Source organism: Chenopodium quinoa, unplaced genomic scaffold, assembly GCF_001683475.1.
Source record: "Chenopodium quinoa cultivar QQ74 unplaced genomic scaffold, ASM168347v1, whole genome shotgun sequence".
NCBI classification, from domain to species: domain Eukaryota; kingdom Viridiplantae; phylum Streptophyta; class Magnoliopsida; order Caryophyllales; family Amaranthaceae; genus Chenopodium; species Chenopodium quinoa.
Genome location: NW_018742271.1, coordinates 491914 through 510164, shown reverse-complemented (window position 1 = coordinate 510164; position 18251 = coordinate 491914). Strand labels below are relative to the sequence as shown.

General features: G+C 34.0%; 1 protein-coding gene across 1 annotated transcript; it reads left to right on the top strand.

Annotated features, from left to right (window-relative positions):
• Positions 1–1958: 1958 nt before the first annotated feature.
• Positions 1959–12735, top strand: LOC110684491 (tRNA (guanine(37)-N1)-methyltransferase 1-like). Its single transcript, XM_021860949.1, has 9 exons — positions 1959–3316; positions 3500–3598; positions 7676–7795; positions 7876–8042; positions 9157–9227; positions 9733–9875; positions 10990–11098; positions 12015–12127; positions 12339–12735. The coding sequence occupies exons 1-9, from the start codon at positions 2399–2401 to the stop codon at positions 12483–12485; spliced, it is 1887 nt and encodes a 628-aa protein (XP_021716641.1). The 5' UTR covers positions 1959–2398; the 3' UTR covers positions 12486–12735.
• The last annotated feature ends 5516 nt before the right edge of the window (positions 12736–18251 follow it).

Here is an 18251-nt window from a genome sequence, read left to right as displayed (position 1 = left end):
CTTCATCAACCCTAACAACACATTTAAATCATGAAACTTAAGGACAGGAGAATGTACACCCCTAGTCACTAATTTTCCACCTAATTATTTAATAGCCATAAGTATGATCTAGTCTAATTTTGGAACTTTTTGAAATAGGCTCAATTTTCAAGAAAATCTATATCTATATATCTATCTATTTATCAATTACATATCTATCTATTACATATTACTAAAGGTGAAATCGATAAAGACACTTGGCAACATTGTGTTAAAAAATTTCCCTCCAATAATCGTTGCTTTAAGAAAATTATTACTTTAAGAAAATATTTTATCTCAAAAATTACATTTGCTTTACATAAAATGCAAACCAACCTTTTTAAAATTCATTCTATATGAGGCTATCAAAAAAAATAATATATATTTAATACTTTGTATTATTTTACATGTGACCTTAGAAAAAAAAATCATTTTAAATGATAATTGAACAACTGTGCATCTATTGCACGGGATTTTATCCTAATGATAGACTAAACTCGCAAATTAAGTGGGCATGTGCACCCGATTCTAAAAGATATTCCAAATCATTAAAGAGTGTCTCCATATCCTTAAAAAAAAAAAAAAAAAAAAAAAAAAAAAAAAAAAAAAAAAAAAAAAAAAACTAAGGGATAAAAACAAATGTGAACCCCAATAAAACAAAGGTAAAAGACTTAAAACTAAAGAACTTGAATAAAATGAAACAATTCACCCCTAAATAGAAACAATGAAACCAATAACCTTAGAAATGTACCTCACTTTATATATGTTTTAAAAAATAAAAAAATAATAAAAAAAAAAAATTTAAAAAAAGAAGTGCAAGGCTCTCATCTCTCGACCAAAGTGGAAATTGACTATTAGTCACTGCTATAGGGAGGCTAATCGAACAACTGATTGGTTAGCCAACTATGGTGTTCATGCTGATCGGAAGATGTCCATCTTTGAGGCGGCCCCATTGGATCTTCGGGCCTATTGGAGGACTTGTGTGGGCGGTTGGTTCCTTCGAGCAAGCCTTAGGCCTAGTTGTTTATTTGCTTTTATTTTTTGTTTTGCTTTGTTGTTTGTTTTCTTTTTGTTATGTCTTGGGGCTTGCCCTTCTCTTTCACCACACACACACACACAAAAAAAAAAAAAAAAAAAACTCGTTGTTTCTCTCATTTGTATTCTCTCTCTGATTATTATAGAAACAGAGTATTATTTATGTAATTTTCAACCATAAATTGAACCCACAATTTTCACCAAATATTTGAGTAACAATTAAACAAAATTAGAGATGTTATTTAACTTTATCAACAAATTAAACATTACTAACCTTGAATTTGAAATAAAAAGTAATCTCGTGAATGAAATTTAAATTACTGTTTCTTTCACGTTTAAGGTCAAAATTGGCCTTAATATTCTGAACTATGGCCTGGGCGCACCCTATACTTTACTCAGTGGCCAAGACACCGCAAATTAATGACTTGGGTGCAAAGCGCACCTTTAATGAGTATTCTGGCCACCATTTTCACCGGAGTCGGTGAATTTTTTCGATTTACGTGCTGAAAAATGTCCAGTAAAGATATCAGGGGTCATATTGAGCTCAAAACAAGCAAAAATATAGCGTAAATGACTCAATTTAGCTTAAAAAAACAATGACACGCCAATCGAGATATTTTATAACATGCTAAAGAATCATGTACGTTATTTTTTTTTTGCTTGTTTTGAGCTCAATTTGGATTTTAAGGATTAAAATAACCCCCAAAACCTTTACGGGAGATTTTTTGGCACGTAAATCGAAAAAATTCACGGGCTCCGGTGAGAATGGTGGCTGGAAAACTTACTAAAGGTGCGATTTGCACCCAATTCATTAGTTTGTGATATTTTGGCCACTAAGTAAAGTATAGGGTGTTGGGTGCACCCAAACCATAGTTCAGAGTGTTCGAGGCCAATTTTGCCTTTAAATTCTTTCATATACATTAGGAGGGAGACAACTTCTTGTTCTTTTTCTTATTGAGATATGTTTATTTATTTATTTTATATATTTTTTTTAAATACATAGAGACAAACATATTAATTTATATCAAAGTTTTTTTTTTATTTTTTTTTTTAATTTTTTTAACACAATTGCTAATGTAATTCTAAACCTCATACGACATAGTTCATTAATACTTTATACTATACAATTGCATAATCTTAATTGTTTTACAACTTAATCTTGAAATCATCTATAATCCTATACACACAAGTCATAGTTGTGACAAAATTATTCTGACTCGGAGAGAGTAGCTAAATGTCGAGTAATAGTGACGGGCGGTCGGGCGCCCAACCTCTTATCCGTTGAGCCAAACGATCAAATATTGGTTTTCCAGGCAACTCTACCACTGTGAAGTAGAGTGTAGTAATGTTCACCAAGAAACTGATGCTTCTGCGATTTCACTCCCATTTTCTGACTCCTCCCTACTTCTTTCCCAAACTTCTTCTCTCCTCCACCTCTACTCTCTCCTTTCGCCGCATCACCACCGCATGTTCCGCCGCTGTAATCTCATCTCATTCTCTCTCCTCCACCTCCTATGGCCCTTCTCTTCAAAAGGGTACTCTTCCCTTAAAACCCCATCAAAACCCCATTTTGAATTCCGCCATTAATCCACCCCAACAAGCTCAAACCCCCGAAAATGGCGATGAAATCCCATTTGAGGAAGACCATTTTACCCGGGTGTTTGAGATTGCTGCAATTCGGGTTCCCTCGGAGCGGTGTTTTGAGTTAGAGGGTAGGATTCGAGGGCATTTGCTTAATTGGCCTCGTGTTTCGAACATTGCTAGGGTTCCTGGGGATGAAATTGATGAGGAAGTTCAAGGGTTGTTGATGGAGGATAAGGGGTTAGGAACAGAGGAGGAAAATGAGGTTGAAAAGGCGGTGAGTCGAAGGATTTATGGGAAAGCTGAAGGGGATGGGGAGGAATTGAGTGGGGTTTTGTATAGGGATAAGCTTGCTAAGGAGTTTAATGCAAGGGGGTTTGTGAAGTTTCGGAATTTGGCTAAGATTTCGAGGCCTAATAGGAAGAAGAAGAGGCGAAAGGAGGGGCAAAGTGATAAGGAGAGTCGCGGCGAGGAGGGGGAGAAGTGGAAGGGGAGGAGGAGGAGTGTAATGGTGGAGGTTATCGAGGAGTGTGAGGGCGAGGGTGAAAATGTTGGTGGTGATTTGAGTGGGTTGTTAGGGGATGAGTTTAAGGGGAGGAAGTGGAGGGGGTCTACTAGGTTGTTGCTTTTGGATGAAACATATGCTGGGAAGAAATTTGATGAGCTTCCTGAAGCTGTTAAGGTGATAAATATGCACCCTTTTGGTTGTCATTGCAATTCTCGAACCGTAGTGCTTCATAATGAGCTTAAGTGAACCATTGATCCTTGTTATATTTACTTATCATTCTTACATAATATTATATGCATCTCAAGTATCAAACTATCTGACATTCAGTTTTGTTAACATTTCTAATCTGTTTATCAGGCAGCTTTTATGGAAGGTTCAAGCGAGGCTACAAAGTCAAGTTGTGAGTTAGTGAGGTGCAATTTGACCTTGTCGTATGATTACTGGTCAAATGATGAGGTACATAAGTATTCAAAGTTTTACACTATGTCATCATAATATATATTTTTTATGCCTATATCTTTTGTTTGAGGTATGCATTGTATTTGTCACTTGCTTTATAATGGGATTTCAACTAGTCATGTGACATTGTGACTCCTTGGAAAGATTCAATTAATAGCATTAATTGGTGGTTCTGCAGAGAATGAGAACCTGGAAATTAGATGCTTGTTGGGACTCAAGGGTTAAAGATTTTATCTCAAATTGTGGGAAATTGTGCATTGTAGTTCCTTTTAAAAGGGTGCATTCCGTTAATGTTAATGAAACTGAAAGCTTATGTGTGTAAGCTATAGTGGGATCAAAACCAACAAGCAAGGATGCAAAGATGAAGACAATTACGAACAATGTAGTGGGAAAATACTCCTCACTAACAAAGCAACAAGCAGGGGATATTGGGATAACCAACCAGTATTACTAATCAATTCAACAAATATAATCAACTTTCCTACACACCGTAAATACACTTTATTTTCTCTCAAGAACAGTAACAAGTCTTACTAAGAGTGTTCTCTCATGCAAATTAAGCCTACGAAACAATGATCCCAAGCCCCCTTAGATAGAGGTTGTAATTCTACCTTCACCCTGCCCTGAGGAGGAAATAATTCTAGACTCTTCTTAGGTTTAGAATACAACATATATATTAGGTAACTAACATATTTTCCTATACTAATAACAATGGCATAGGTTACAACTCACTTGCAATCTAAAAGGCTAAAACAACTAGAATTAGGAAACTTACTTTAGGTTTACGGTGAAAGAGAAAAACATTAAGACGAAAACCGTGATGCAATCTCCATGCTTATAAAGTGATTATTCATGATTGGGAAAATTTCAATAGGGAATTATGTTATGAGTGTTTGTGCACCTGGAGTGATCACAACGGATCAAAAAATAAAGACAACTTGACTTATATTTGCCAGTGGAGGAGGCAAGTGTAGCAAAGATTTTTATGTTTGGGATGGGTTCTTGGGAACACTTTAAGGGATAGAACTCAAAATGAGAATATACAATAATACAAAGTAAGGTAAGAGTTGTAGTTATTGAAGATAAGGTAAGGAAAACCAACTCCAGCATGTGTCATGTAGATGCATCAGTAAGGAAGTGGAAAGTTTGAATTCTGGGGATATTAGAAGTCTTGATGGTAAAATGACTTGGATTGGTGTGTGTGTGTGTGGGGGGGGGGGGGGTTAATAATGATATGAGGAAATTGGGCTTAAAGTGTATAATGTTAAATAGAAGTAGAAAAAAAAGATCTTTGTTGGTAGGGGATAGATTTTCGGTTCATTTAGTTGAAATATCCATTTGACTGTTGAGATTAAGACTTTGGTATTATTGATAAGGTTACTATGCGGACTACATTACGGTGGGTCTTTACAACAATCCTACATGTTGATATAAAATGCTGCTACATATAGTTTAGAATTATCTTGTCGCTAGATATATCCTACACAACTACACAAGCATCATATGCTTTTCTCAATCTATAAAAGTCTATTGTTTCCTTTTCTAGGAGCTGTTCACATTTCTCTGTTGCACATGGTAAAATTCTTATAAATGGTGGAAGTTTCAATATTATTTTTACCATCCTGCCAAATTATAATGTCAAAGATTACTAGAGTAACATTCGTAGGAGAATAATTTTCTATTCTCAACACTTAGCATTTGTTATTAAAGTGAGTTTGATACTTTGATCGCAAGAAACGAGTTGGGATAGGTACTAAGGTGATGTTAACTAAGTGAGGTTGGAGAAGGGTATTGTGCCCACCATTAGAGCGTGCAATGTGTGGCTTAGTGTCATGGTGCCGAGATAACCTTGGCTACCTGGAGATTTACTTTGTTAAGGGTATTGTTTTTGGACTAAGATACAGAATTGAGTACCATATTGGCATGTGTCACTAGTCTTAGTGTTTGTTAGTAGGAGTATGCTACTAACACAATGATTACTCTTGTAATTAAGGTGATGGATGTTGAAAGTTTTGGGCTTTTTTCCTTGCTAGATGGATAAGTTGAATGGAGATTACTATACAAGGTTGAGGATGTGTGTATAGTTCCTATTAAAAGGAGAAGCTATTTGGAAAATTATTGGTGATGAGGAGACCATACCTACTGCAAAAGTAGTAGAGATGTACTGATGTAGAGCCAAGTGGAAGAAATAATTAAGGTTGATGGTGAAGCCATGAAGGTGATAAACATGAAGAAGGATCTGCGACTCAGTCTCTATCTTCAAAGAGATTACAGGAGACGGAAATTGTGTACCTTTGGGAGATATGGAGGAACAAAAATAAAATATATGTTGGATTATATTGCAAATGGTGAAAAGAGAACTTCGGGTTATAACAAAAGTTCAAGGATAATTATTGAGGGGGGATTTTGAGAATTAATAATTATTCTCCTAAGATAATTTCTCTTGAATTCCCTTAACATTATAATTTAGCAGGCATTGTAAAAATTAATCTAGAAAAATCCACCATGAGCGACCACTATAACTTATTGCCGTGTGCAAAAGAGGAATGTGGAGACAACAATAATGTTGAGATAACCAACTGTGACTTAGGCCTCTTCAGTTCCTAAGCTCTATGGTTTCTCTATAGTAGAAGGTTATGTTTCTATAGTGCTCTCTACATGGTAAGTTTTGGGCGATACTAGCTGATAGACACTTGACTTGCTTCTTTCTGATATTTCTTCATATAACAATTTAGGATTGCAACTTTGACTGTGGGCTGTGGCAAATGTACTTGGCCTGATTGGCTGTTTCAAGCGTGCTATAATACCTAAATTCTCCAAAAAATATTAAGTTTGATCTTTCTAAGTTTCTGCAAATATTCTTTTGTATCTGTCTAAATTTTTGTGGTTAGAATAGTTATATTCGTACTATACTGCTCTTTGCTAACCAATCAAGTTGGATTGGCTTTATCTGCTCTTGCTCTTTCTTTCTTTCTTTCTTTATTTTCTTTCCTTTATATTGTCTGGAAGACTGGAAGTATCCTATACCTGGTGTCCTGATGAACTTAACTTGTTAAGCTTGTTTAGTTCTGAAGTGTTAGCCTTTTGATAGAAGAAATTTTTTTAACTCTTGTTTTTCAGCGTCGTACTATTTACTTTTGGTAACTTTTTGTTAATTCAGGAACATTTGTTAACAAACTTACCTACTATGACATGGTTTTTGTGTTCAACTACTTAATATGTGTGTGTGTGTGTGCGCACGCGCGGGCGCGTGCGTGTGTTATTTAACTACTTAAATATCCGTGTTTTGTAAATAACAAATAACTACCTTATAAATTACATTTTTTTAGTAGCACTATCTAAACACGTTTTCCGTCCAAGTTGCTGTCTGTAGGGCCCATATCCAACCTCTTTTCTTCCTTTCTCTGCCTGAAATAATTATACTGCCGATATCCAACCCGTCCGTAGGACCAAACACAACCTTTCTTCAACAATTTTCCATTATTCTCTCCTATGCATCATCTTCTTTCGTTCTCTTTCCATGAATCTCTTTTTCAAATCAGCTTGCATCTTCTTGAATCTAATATCCCTGCTTTGAATCAATAAAATATTATGGAAGATGTAATATCAATCAATAGAACCTCCAACAACTCCTGATAAAATGAGATTGTAAGATGTGCACGTAAGATAAAGAACAGCTGTTGGATAAATTGCGAGTAGGTGTATCCTTAACCTATTAAAGCTAGCCAATTAGTAGGTTGATATTGATATGTTGAGTTTACAACATAAGTTAGTTTTTTACAAAATAACTTTGACAGAATTCATTATTTTCGGTAGTGCTGCCAAAAATTGTATAACATAAGTTAGTTATTTACAAAATGTTGTGTCATAATAGGTAGTTGTTCACAAATTTTTCTATAATTATGTAAATATGTGCCTCTGTGAATGACATTTAACATGGCTTCAAAGCTGTTTTTCATGTTACATCGTGAGAAGCCTGTCCTTTCTCTGACAATGTCAATTAGATTTTATCTGGGCTTATATGTTTGATGTCTGTTAGTTATGGCACGTAAGTAATAAGATTCTCTACTGCAGGTGTTAGAGGCTTTGTTGCCTAAGGATATGATTATTCCCTCTGCTTTTGAAACTGTTGGGCATATTGCACACCTGAACTTAAAAGAAGAACATTTACCATACAAGAAGGTTATTGCAAAGGTGATTACTGGAGATGTAAACTTATTTTGGTTTTTTGTGTGCTTGCTTTCTGCTGTGTAATAGATAGTTTTTGGCTTCAGGTAGTTCTGGACAAAAATAAACCAAAGATTCAAACAGTTGTAAATAAAATTGAAGCCATCAGTAATGACTTCAGAACGATGGAGCTGGAGGTACTAGCTGGAAATCATTCCCTTGTTACGATTCTAAGTGAGAATGGGTTGCGTTTCCAAATCGACCTAGCGAAAGTGTATGCATTCTTCTCCTGCCCTTCATATCAACATGGTCAATTTTAGATGCATCGTTCCCTAATGTGCAATTTCAGAAATCATCTTAATTATAATTAATACAGCTTTCTGTATCATGTTTCTTTTGTATCCATCCCAGCTTAGCTTAAGTTTTTACGACTATATGTTTCTGCAGCATATTTCTGTTTCATATATAATTGTCACAGAACCTACTTCAATGGAATTTTTGCATATACCAGTTCTAATTCTGATAAGCAGCTAATTGTGTTCCATGATATTCTTTACCCTCAGCAACAGCCTCTAGCTGATAGCTTTTATTTGCTACCAATTTAAAATATTTATTGATAGAGAAAGTTTAGTTTGGATCTGTTGCACATGATTAAAGAATTATTTTGATGAGCTTTCCGACGGGTGTTCACTAATATATCTATTGAATTATGACAGATAGTCTTGCAGTCATGATAATCAGCTGCAGTAATGCAAGATCATAAATTTAGCTTATTGGTTGAGGGTGAAGTACAATCTATTGCTAGTGAAAGACTATTGGTTGAATGTTATTCTGTCCAGATTGGCAGTTGATTAGTATTAGATATTATACTCCCTTGGCCTGTATATTGATACAATGTGTGGTATTAGATTGTCTGTCTTTCCCTTTCAAAGTTTTCTTTCATTCCCATCCCAAAGAGATTTATCACCTTGGAATGAAGTATTATTATTGATTTTGAGGCAGTTCTCAGGCAGGCATAGAATCACTGCTGTAAAATCAATGGGATTAGATTGCCTTGTTTTATAGCAGGAGACCAGAAGTGGAACAAGCTAGTTGGAAGTAGATCTTGCTGTAAAATAAATGATACAAAATCAAGTCAATGTGGTGTGGCCTGTATAAATGTGTGGTCAAATTAATCCTTCTGCTATTGTGAACTGAACTGTACTTTTTAGTCACTCATGGTGTCCTGTTATGCTAACTCGAATTTACCGTCAAAATTTATGCAGCTTGCTTATTCTTTCTTGTTTTTTTTTTTTTTAATATTGAGGCTAACTAGAATTGACATATTCCTATTCAGAGAGATGGGTTGACATGTTCATAGAAGTGATACCTTGTTTGATACAATGCAGCTACTGGAATTCCAGGCTATCAACTGAAAGACAGAGGCTCATAAGTTGCTTTACGAGTGATGATGTCTTATGTATGTTCACTTCACAGTGGTAGTTGTATGAATTTTATGAGTTTTATTGCAATCAATTATTGTTAAAATTATATTTGTATTCTTTATAATTGTTTACTGTCTAATGGGCAAAATATCACATATTCTCTGCAAAGCATCATCTTTTTCATCATTGATTGTACCCATTATGTTTCAAAAATTTATCTGTTATGAGTACCTTAATGTATGTTAAGTGCATTTATAGGCTAAATCTGATCAATGAAGCTCTTTCATCCAATCTTAGTTTTTCATTTGAAGTATTTTGCTGTGTTTCGCATCATCATGAAATGAAGTTTCACAAGTGTAAAGGAAAATGGATGCATTAGATGCTTAGGGTAAATATAAGCTTCTCATGATTTCCATTTCAGTAGCTGTTCATTTATAATCTTGCTTTTTCATTGCAGCTAATACTGTCGTACATAGTTTTTTTTTTTTTTTTTTTAAATCTGTAACACTGAAGAATCAAATTTTACTTTCCGATTTACAGGCGATGTTTTCTCTGGGGTTGGTCCGATAGCTATATCCGCAGCAAAGAAAGTAAAACGTGTATATGCAAATGATCTGAATCCTTATGCAGTTGATTATCTTGAAAGAAACACTGTCCTCAATAAACTTGAGAGGAAAATTAAGGTAAAACACTGAAACTCTAGGCATATTCTTCCCTTCTTTTCCCCTTTTTACTCTCCCCTTTGCCACTTTTCATGATTACTCACAAAAGTCTGTTTTAGAATTGACCCAGGATTTGGGATATTAATTCACACCTCTATAAATAAAATAACTTGTAAGTTTGATTGTCATTTTTTCTGGGATGAGCCTGTCTTGTCGAGTATGTCGACCATTTGGGAAAAGCATGGCTTACTAATTGGACATGAAAACCTGTCACCTTATGGGCACTTGCATCTAGAGCTCCACAGCTTCCCCGGATTGGCGAATGCTAGTCCATGACAAGCAACTCACCAGCTATGGTTCGGGTATTTGGAAGTGTCACATGTCAAGTCTCTGAATTTCAGACGTGGGGGCACTTCTAAAATTGGACACAGGTGCAGGGAGGCCAGGGGAACAGCAATTATCTAACATAGTCTTGATGTTAAAATTTTTTGCATGCTTTGTTACAAATACATTTGCACGTATTATAGGTTGACTTGTTTGGTAGTTCTTGTCATAATTATGATCTTTAGCCCATTTGTGAGCATTTCTCACGTAATTTTTTCTTTGTTTGAGATGTTTGGATGAGAATTGAGTGTCAGGTAATGAGGACTTTATACCCTTGTCAGAGTTTTGAGTGTCTGGCACAAGTATGTAAGAGAATGAAGTGTCGAAGTACCGTAACTCACCAATCAGAGCAAGAGTTTAATGTTAAATTTCGGAGCTTCAAAGTCATATAAATGGCTTGAAGAATTTAAACCTTAATGTTTGCTGTTATAGTCGGTGACTGGCTTTGGTTTTGAAGTTGTTCAAATTTATTGCAGCTCATATTATTAGTATATGATATCGAAATTGGCTTCTGAAATTCTCAACAGTTGGCTATTCTTCTATCTAATATTCTGATGTGATGCTTGTTTCTTATCCTTGTTCATATTTTATAACCACTGTGGTCTTCAGCCGTATATATAATTTTCTTTAATTATGCCATTCTTCAGTAGTATGTATTATTTTCTTTTACCTGAAGAGCATGGTGCTTCAGGTCTATACTTCAAAGGTACACTTGGGGGAAACCTTTTCTCATTTTTATTTCTGTGCTTAGGTATTTAACATGGACGGGAGAAGATTTATTGAAGCTATATTCTCAAGTGAGACCCATCCCGTCACACAAGTTGTCATGAATTTGCCGAATAATGCAGTGGAGTTTCTAGGTATGTACTTCGCTGCAATATCTTAGTTTTTCAAAATTATATGCTGGTAATGATAAAATATCCCAAGAAAAAAGGCCACTACAGCATCTTGTCATAGCTCATAGAGCTGAGACTTGGTGCGCTTATTAGCTCAAAGTTCTGAGCACACTCAGACTTGGATTTTGGGTGTCGTGTCTGACACGGTGTTTGATCCTCTGATGCTCGAGATTTTATAATTTTTTTTACGAGGCCACTATATATTTGGGTGGCATGTCGTTTCGTGTCGAAGCGTTGGAGGATCCAACACACGACACTCGATGTACAGCAGGGTATCAAAGTTACGTAGGTTCTGAGTTCTTTGTGTAGTGCTGGAAACCCCCCTTCCCTCACCCTCGAAAAGGTGAAGAAAAATAAGGAATCAAGGGCACAAAGAATAGGGAAAGTACGAAGAGAAGTGATAAACGTGTAGATACTTGGGATGGGGCTATCACGTGATCCAATCTTTATGAACGAGACTTACGGGCGTGACAAACATGCATACATACAGGAAAAGATTGTTGCAATGATCCTTATGGAAGTTGTAAATGAGGAATCAATTCAATTAGTGTTGTGCTTATGAATGTCATACAACTTAATGAACAAATTACTTGTAAAATTTGGCCCTGTAAAATCTGGCATTGGTGAAGTTCAGATTGTTATGTTTGGATGTGGAACTTCTGTTTTGTGAAATTTTGAAGGACAGAATCCACTTAAATTACTCAAGCTTGTTAACTTGAAAGCACTATGCTGTTCTGTAGAGCGTTGGTTTTTTTTTTTTCCCTTTCCTGCTCAATTTTTTTATTTCATCATTGCACACACACATGCACCTGCACTTTACATTTATCGTATGTAATGTAGCTTCTGCAATAATGTTTTTCTCGTCCTTTTCATTTTACAGATGCCTTTCGTGGGATTTTTAGTTACAAAACCAGAGAGAGAAAACTGACTTTGCCGATGATCCATGTTTACGGATTCTCAAAGGCTGAAGATCCGGAATTTGATTTCCATGAGGTTTGTCTCTATCACCTGTAGCTAATTGTTACTGTAATTTCTTGTCTCCAGTATATATATATATATATATATATATATATATATATATATATATATATATATATATATATATATATATATATATATATATATATTGCCATTGTTTTATTATCCTAAAGTCTTTTATTATTCATAGTTATTTCTTAAAAGAACTCTTAACATGGCAATGCAGCGGATAAGAGTCGCGCTAGAAGAGGCTGCTGTCGCTGTTGAAATGCGTCGTGTTCGTGCTGTTGCACCAGGAAAATGGATGCTGTGTGCCTCTTTTGTACTTCCTGAGAAGGTAGCTTTTAGTAAGTCCAATGTAGATTGTAAATAATATTTATCCAAAGCTGATTATAGGTTATTATAGGTCAATTTTGCTCCATGCTATATAACCCTTAATTAGTTGCATTTAGTTGTATGCTTCTATTAGCCTTTCTCTTTGGTTATTTTTCTTCAAAATCATACTTACTCTTTTACCTTTTTTAATCAAATCCAAAACAAACCAGACCGACCAATTTATTAAGTGCTAGTACAACATAAATGGTCTTTTGTTTTTTCTATGGCTATTTTGAGCATATTAATTTCCCATATTATGGCATTGCCTTAAAAGAAAATAATACTTCACCATTAATTGTCAGTATGATATCTAAGAGCCCACATTTTTTGGTGCACCTAATCAGCTCGAGCTATTTCTATGAGCATGAACATCAATAGAAATGTGTCTTCTTAAGAACATGCTAAGCTCCCAAATCAAGCCCTGTTTCTCCCTCTTCTAGGATTGCTTGAGTGAATTCTTATATGAGGCGAACTTATAGTAACCTATTGTAAGATTGTGGTATGACTTTTACTTTTGTAACAAGTTCATACTCTATATTATACAACCTAAATGTTTGAGTGAAAAACCAATTGTTGGCTTAATGGTAAGGAAAAATCCTTCCAACCTTAAGCCTTATTTGGTTTGATGTAAATTGTTTTCATGTAAAATGATTTTCCCATTTTCCTTTGTTTGGTTTGTGAAGGTGTGGAAAATAGTTTTCCCATAGTGGTAAATTGCATTTTTAATGATGGAAAACATTCTCCTTTACAATACAAGGGAAATCACATTTTACTCCATCCTCCTTACCTCATTACTTCCCTCACATTCCCACTCATATTTTTGATATTTCTTGAACTTTTCTTGTATGCAACCAAACAAAAGAAAACTAATTTGCAATTGTGCTCTTCCTTGAAAATATGTTTTCCGTGAAAATTAAATTTTCATTGAAAATGTTTTACATCAAACCAAACAGAGCGTTAAGGTTAGAGGTTAATTTCCACTAGGAGAACTTTGAAGATGAGGATTCCTTTAACTTTTTCCCCTACTCTCAAAGTGTCTTGTCCGATAATCCGGGCTAGGTTGACTTAGGAGAGATTTCGGACCAACAATTGTGAGGTATAAATCAGCAAAATCCTACACCCCACTTACAAAACTCAATACAAGAATTTATCAAACTACAGGTAAAATGCAACCAACATATGATCACATCCCTTGTGAGTTCTGAAAGTGACTGTTTTTTACTGCTTCAAGTATAGTGGACCCAATGGAAAGGGGTACTTCATAAAAAAATAACTTCAAAATTCCAATCCTTAGAAAATTACAGAATTTTATTTGAGACATCGAATATTTAGCATACAGATTTGTCACTGCATTTGAACGGCCAGGATTCATCCTTTTTTACTGACCCTTTGATCCTGCCACCCCATAAATTCTACAGTACAAAAAACCCCTTCTGTGGACCCCATTTCCATTTTCTGTCTTTTATTATCAAATCAATTTTTTGTAAAAAAATTAAATTTTATTAAAAAAAAAAAAAAAAAAAAGACTGCAATCAGAGTTTTACTGCAGAAGGGTAAAATGGTAATTTTGAAATGAGGAGCATAGCATATCTCAGTTCAGATCTGAAATCTTTTGACAATTTAGGAAGAAGACAAAGTGCAGGAGAAGGTTGGATCTGTTGGTTATGTTGCCAAATAAATATAAAGTGTTTGAAGACAAATTAATAAGGAAGGAGTAAAGGGGGATTTTGTTGCTTTTTTTTGCTAAAAAAATGAGATGTGCTTTGACACATATTGTGTAAAGTTGGAACTAACCAGCGGCGGACCTGCCTTTGTGCCTGGTGGGTCAAATGACTCACCAGGGCCCAAAAAAATTATTAAGTTTCTTAAAAAAAAAAATTAAATAAATAAATTAGTTTGTTAATTATTGTGATTATTATTTTAGGTCAATTTTAAGCTTGTTAATTATAAGTTAGTATTGTAATCTTGTCAATTTTCTATTTGGATGATCTTTGTAAATAATTTTTCTTAGGAATTTTGGTAAAATTTTTTTTTTACATATTTGGTTATCGATTGTGACTCACCAGTCGGAAATTCCTGGGTCCGCCACTGGAACTAACAGTTACCTTATTTTGTGACAATCCAATAGGGAACACATACATACATTATTTCTATCTCACCTACTCATCTTCATGCATCCCTTATTAACTACTCTTATTAGTACAACAATATATTGTATTAATTTAATTCTATGAAGACTTTATATATGGCTAAATAGATGCTAGGGTTTTGTAGCAATTTAAACTGATAATTCGGATACACTCTGTATAAAATGATGCATTCGAGATTTGTTCTGGTGATGCGTTTTGTGTTACACGTTTTTTGTCATGCATAACTCGTGTTGATATGCCAACTAAGCGAAAGAGGAAAAAGAATTTGAAACAAGGTTAAATGGAAGTTGAAGTTGCTATGATTTTGAACACTCTAAAGTCACAAAAAGCCCTATAACCAAATGTTGCGTTATCTTATTGCAATACTTCATACTTGACAAAATTTTATACTGATCTTGCTAAATTATAGAGAAACAAGTGACATAGATTCGCCTCCCTTCAATTTGCCGATATCCATATAAATTCTGCAAGTGAATTAACGATCATTTTCTTCAACTGTATCATTTTATGTTTTTTATATTAATTGAGGAATGAGAAATGAACATGGATGACCAATGAAACTATGGAAAAAAAAATCATTTTCAATCTCGAGCAACATTATTCATGTCCCTTTAATGATATACAAGTATATCCTTGAATCTCTTTGGATTTGCTTATATAACAAAGATTGTTAGATTCTTCATATAACTAAAACCAAAAATATACGTAGTATTTCTCCCTTGAGTAGAAAATTAGATTGAATACACATGAAGAAAATAGCACTCACATGAATAACCTAAATTGCAACATTCATAATCCATGTCCTATGGGTTTCACACGTGAGAAACGGTCCCCATTTTATGAGTTTAAGACTCTGTTTGGAATCGCAATCAATCATTAATTCTAATAAGCAAATATCCACTTTTACAGAATAGAGAATCCACCTATGTTTGCACATAAAATGATAGGATAAAAAAAAAAAATTGCATTATTAAAAATTATTAATTTTATAACTTAAGCAAACAGCTCCTAAATAGTTTACACGTGCCAAATGGTAGCATCACACGTGTCACATAGTCTCTTTCACAAGTCCCTTACAGCCGTTATTCGAATGACTCCAGTTCTTAGGTAGGGAGTAGCTCATCCAACCTAGTACTTCAATTTGGCATAGTATCCCAATTCTTGGACCCACCCTCTGTATGTGGGGACCACAGAATTCTTTGATCTAACAGTGTGGCATAAAATCAAGTTATCTTCAATGATCATTGAGTTTTTAATAAGATGTTTGGATAAGTTCGGATAAGTAAATTCATAATTTAGGTGAATAGAGTACTGCACAATTAATTTAAATTCATAATTTAAATTTCAATTGTATGTTCTTAGACTTCTTATAATAATTAGATGAATAGATGTTTAGATGTTTAAGGGATGATTCTAGACATATGTAAGATGTAAGATATATAGGTGGCGGTACAAGGCCTTAGAATTCAGAAAAACAAAGAGGATATTTTTTTTTTTTGACAATTAAAAAGCATCTCTCTCTTAATTTTTGTATAAAAAAAATTTAAGTAATTATCTGTAAAATTTGACATAGTATTGAAATTGTTGATTTACCATTATTGTCATTTATAATCGAGTGTTAATCATGGAGATAAGTGAAATATTGGTGAATAAAATACAACCTTACTTGTATGCAAGTATTATGATGTGTAGTACGTATCATAAGTTCCATAACTCATAAGATGTCACTTTAACTTATCTCTTAGAATCCTGTTTTAAAGATAAGCTTTACCAAAAAAAAAAGCATTTGTGCATGAGTACTCTTAATATAATACGTGTAATGTGACACTCATGCATTGACAAAGAGCTAGGCCCTGTTCTTATTATATTATTTTCACTTCATTTCAGCTCTAATAAGTTCAGTTTAGCTCTAATAAGTTCAGTTCAGCTCTATTCAGTTAATGAGAACAGGTTCTAATCAACAAATACAAAGTTTTTAGAAGCAATAGGGTAAATCTTTTGTTTCCTTAAACTGTTGCACACAAAACTTCTAAATTGAAGACACCTCTTTTAGATCAAAAATAAAGATACAAAAAGAGACTATATAAATTATTCTCCTTATTATAAAAAAAAAAAAAAACACTTCGTTCCCCCTTTTGATTATAAGAAAAGCCTTCCAAAGACACCTTTTAGTTTACTACAACTTCTATAAAAATGCGCAATAAACTAACGTGAGTACGTGACTATTAATTTTGGATGAAGCAACTCATGGTAGTACTCCGTATTTTACTATTAAGCAATAATATTATTCATGAAATATATAAATATTATTTATGAAATTCTAGTACAAAGCAACTCTTTTTTCAGCTTTATTTTCTTTTCTATTTTTGGTACAAACATCATTGATGGTTGATAATAATAATCATAACCTAGCAAATTCTAGCTTCTAGCTAAGGTGGGAACTGAAACCTCTTATTTTCAAATTATATATGGAAACATTGCCTTATGTATGGGAAGCAACGGTGGATAAGAAAATCACCATTACTTGGGAAAAGATCGATCTACTCCTACATTTATATTTACATTGGTGATGAGAGTCATGAGAGGAATAATATTAAATTATTTGAAGAATTAAGCTATTTAATATGAATATGATATACTCCCTCCGTCCTCATCCTATCAGACTTATTAGATATGTATAATGTACTGAGGCGTTTATTAGGGTGGAGTGAGGGTATGACTGTGTGAAAGAAGAAGATGTTAGCAGAGTCATGATAGGGTCCACTTTAATTTACATACATAGGTTAAATGAGAATTTTCAAATTAAGTGAGCTGGAGATTTTTATGAAACATTTAAATAAGAACATAGAAAGATTATTTGTGATAAGAGGGAGTACATTATAATTAAGTGAAAATACAGACTTAAATCAAACACTAGTACATTATCGATCAATGCATGTTTTTTGTCATACATTATAAAATTAATATCAACTCGATTACCATTAAATCAATTTTTTATTTGTATGGTCAATTAAATAAAATAATGATGGGTGAGATAATTGGACATCATTTTCATATAGTGGTCTAAAACAAGAGAGGTATACTGTAAAATAGAAGGGTGGACAAGGTCTAACATAACCCCAGTTAAAAAGAAAAAGGAAGCACATGGGGCAGCTTTTTGATACCATTTTTCCACAATTGAATTACATGCTGCTGCTCCCAAACCCTATACGCCTATTATCTCTACTCGTACTGCCCTTCATCACACCCGTATCAATTTATTAATTACTCAATCTTTCTATACATACACATTATTGCTTGTAAATTCAGTGATTTGGAATTTGTTTTCAAATATTGTACTCCGTAGCTTGCATCCATATAATGACCATGATCGATTGTACTACGTATTTAAGATAAATTAAGGTAGTTCGATATTGTGTAAAATGTTACGAGTACTCCTTGTTAGTTATGAGCTAAATTGACAATGATAATGTGTTATTATTTTGAAATGTAAGATAACAGGTAATAACAGAAGCTTCGTATTACATTTATTACTCCGTACTTAAGTGTTCAAGTATTATGAACATACAGTCATGTTATGTATGTATAGTTACATGGTATATAATGAAAATTTG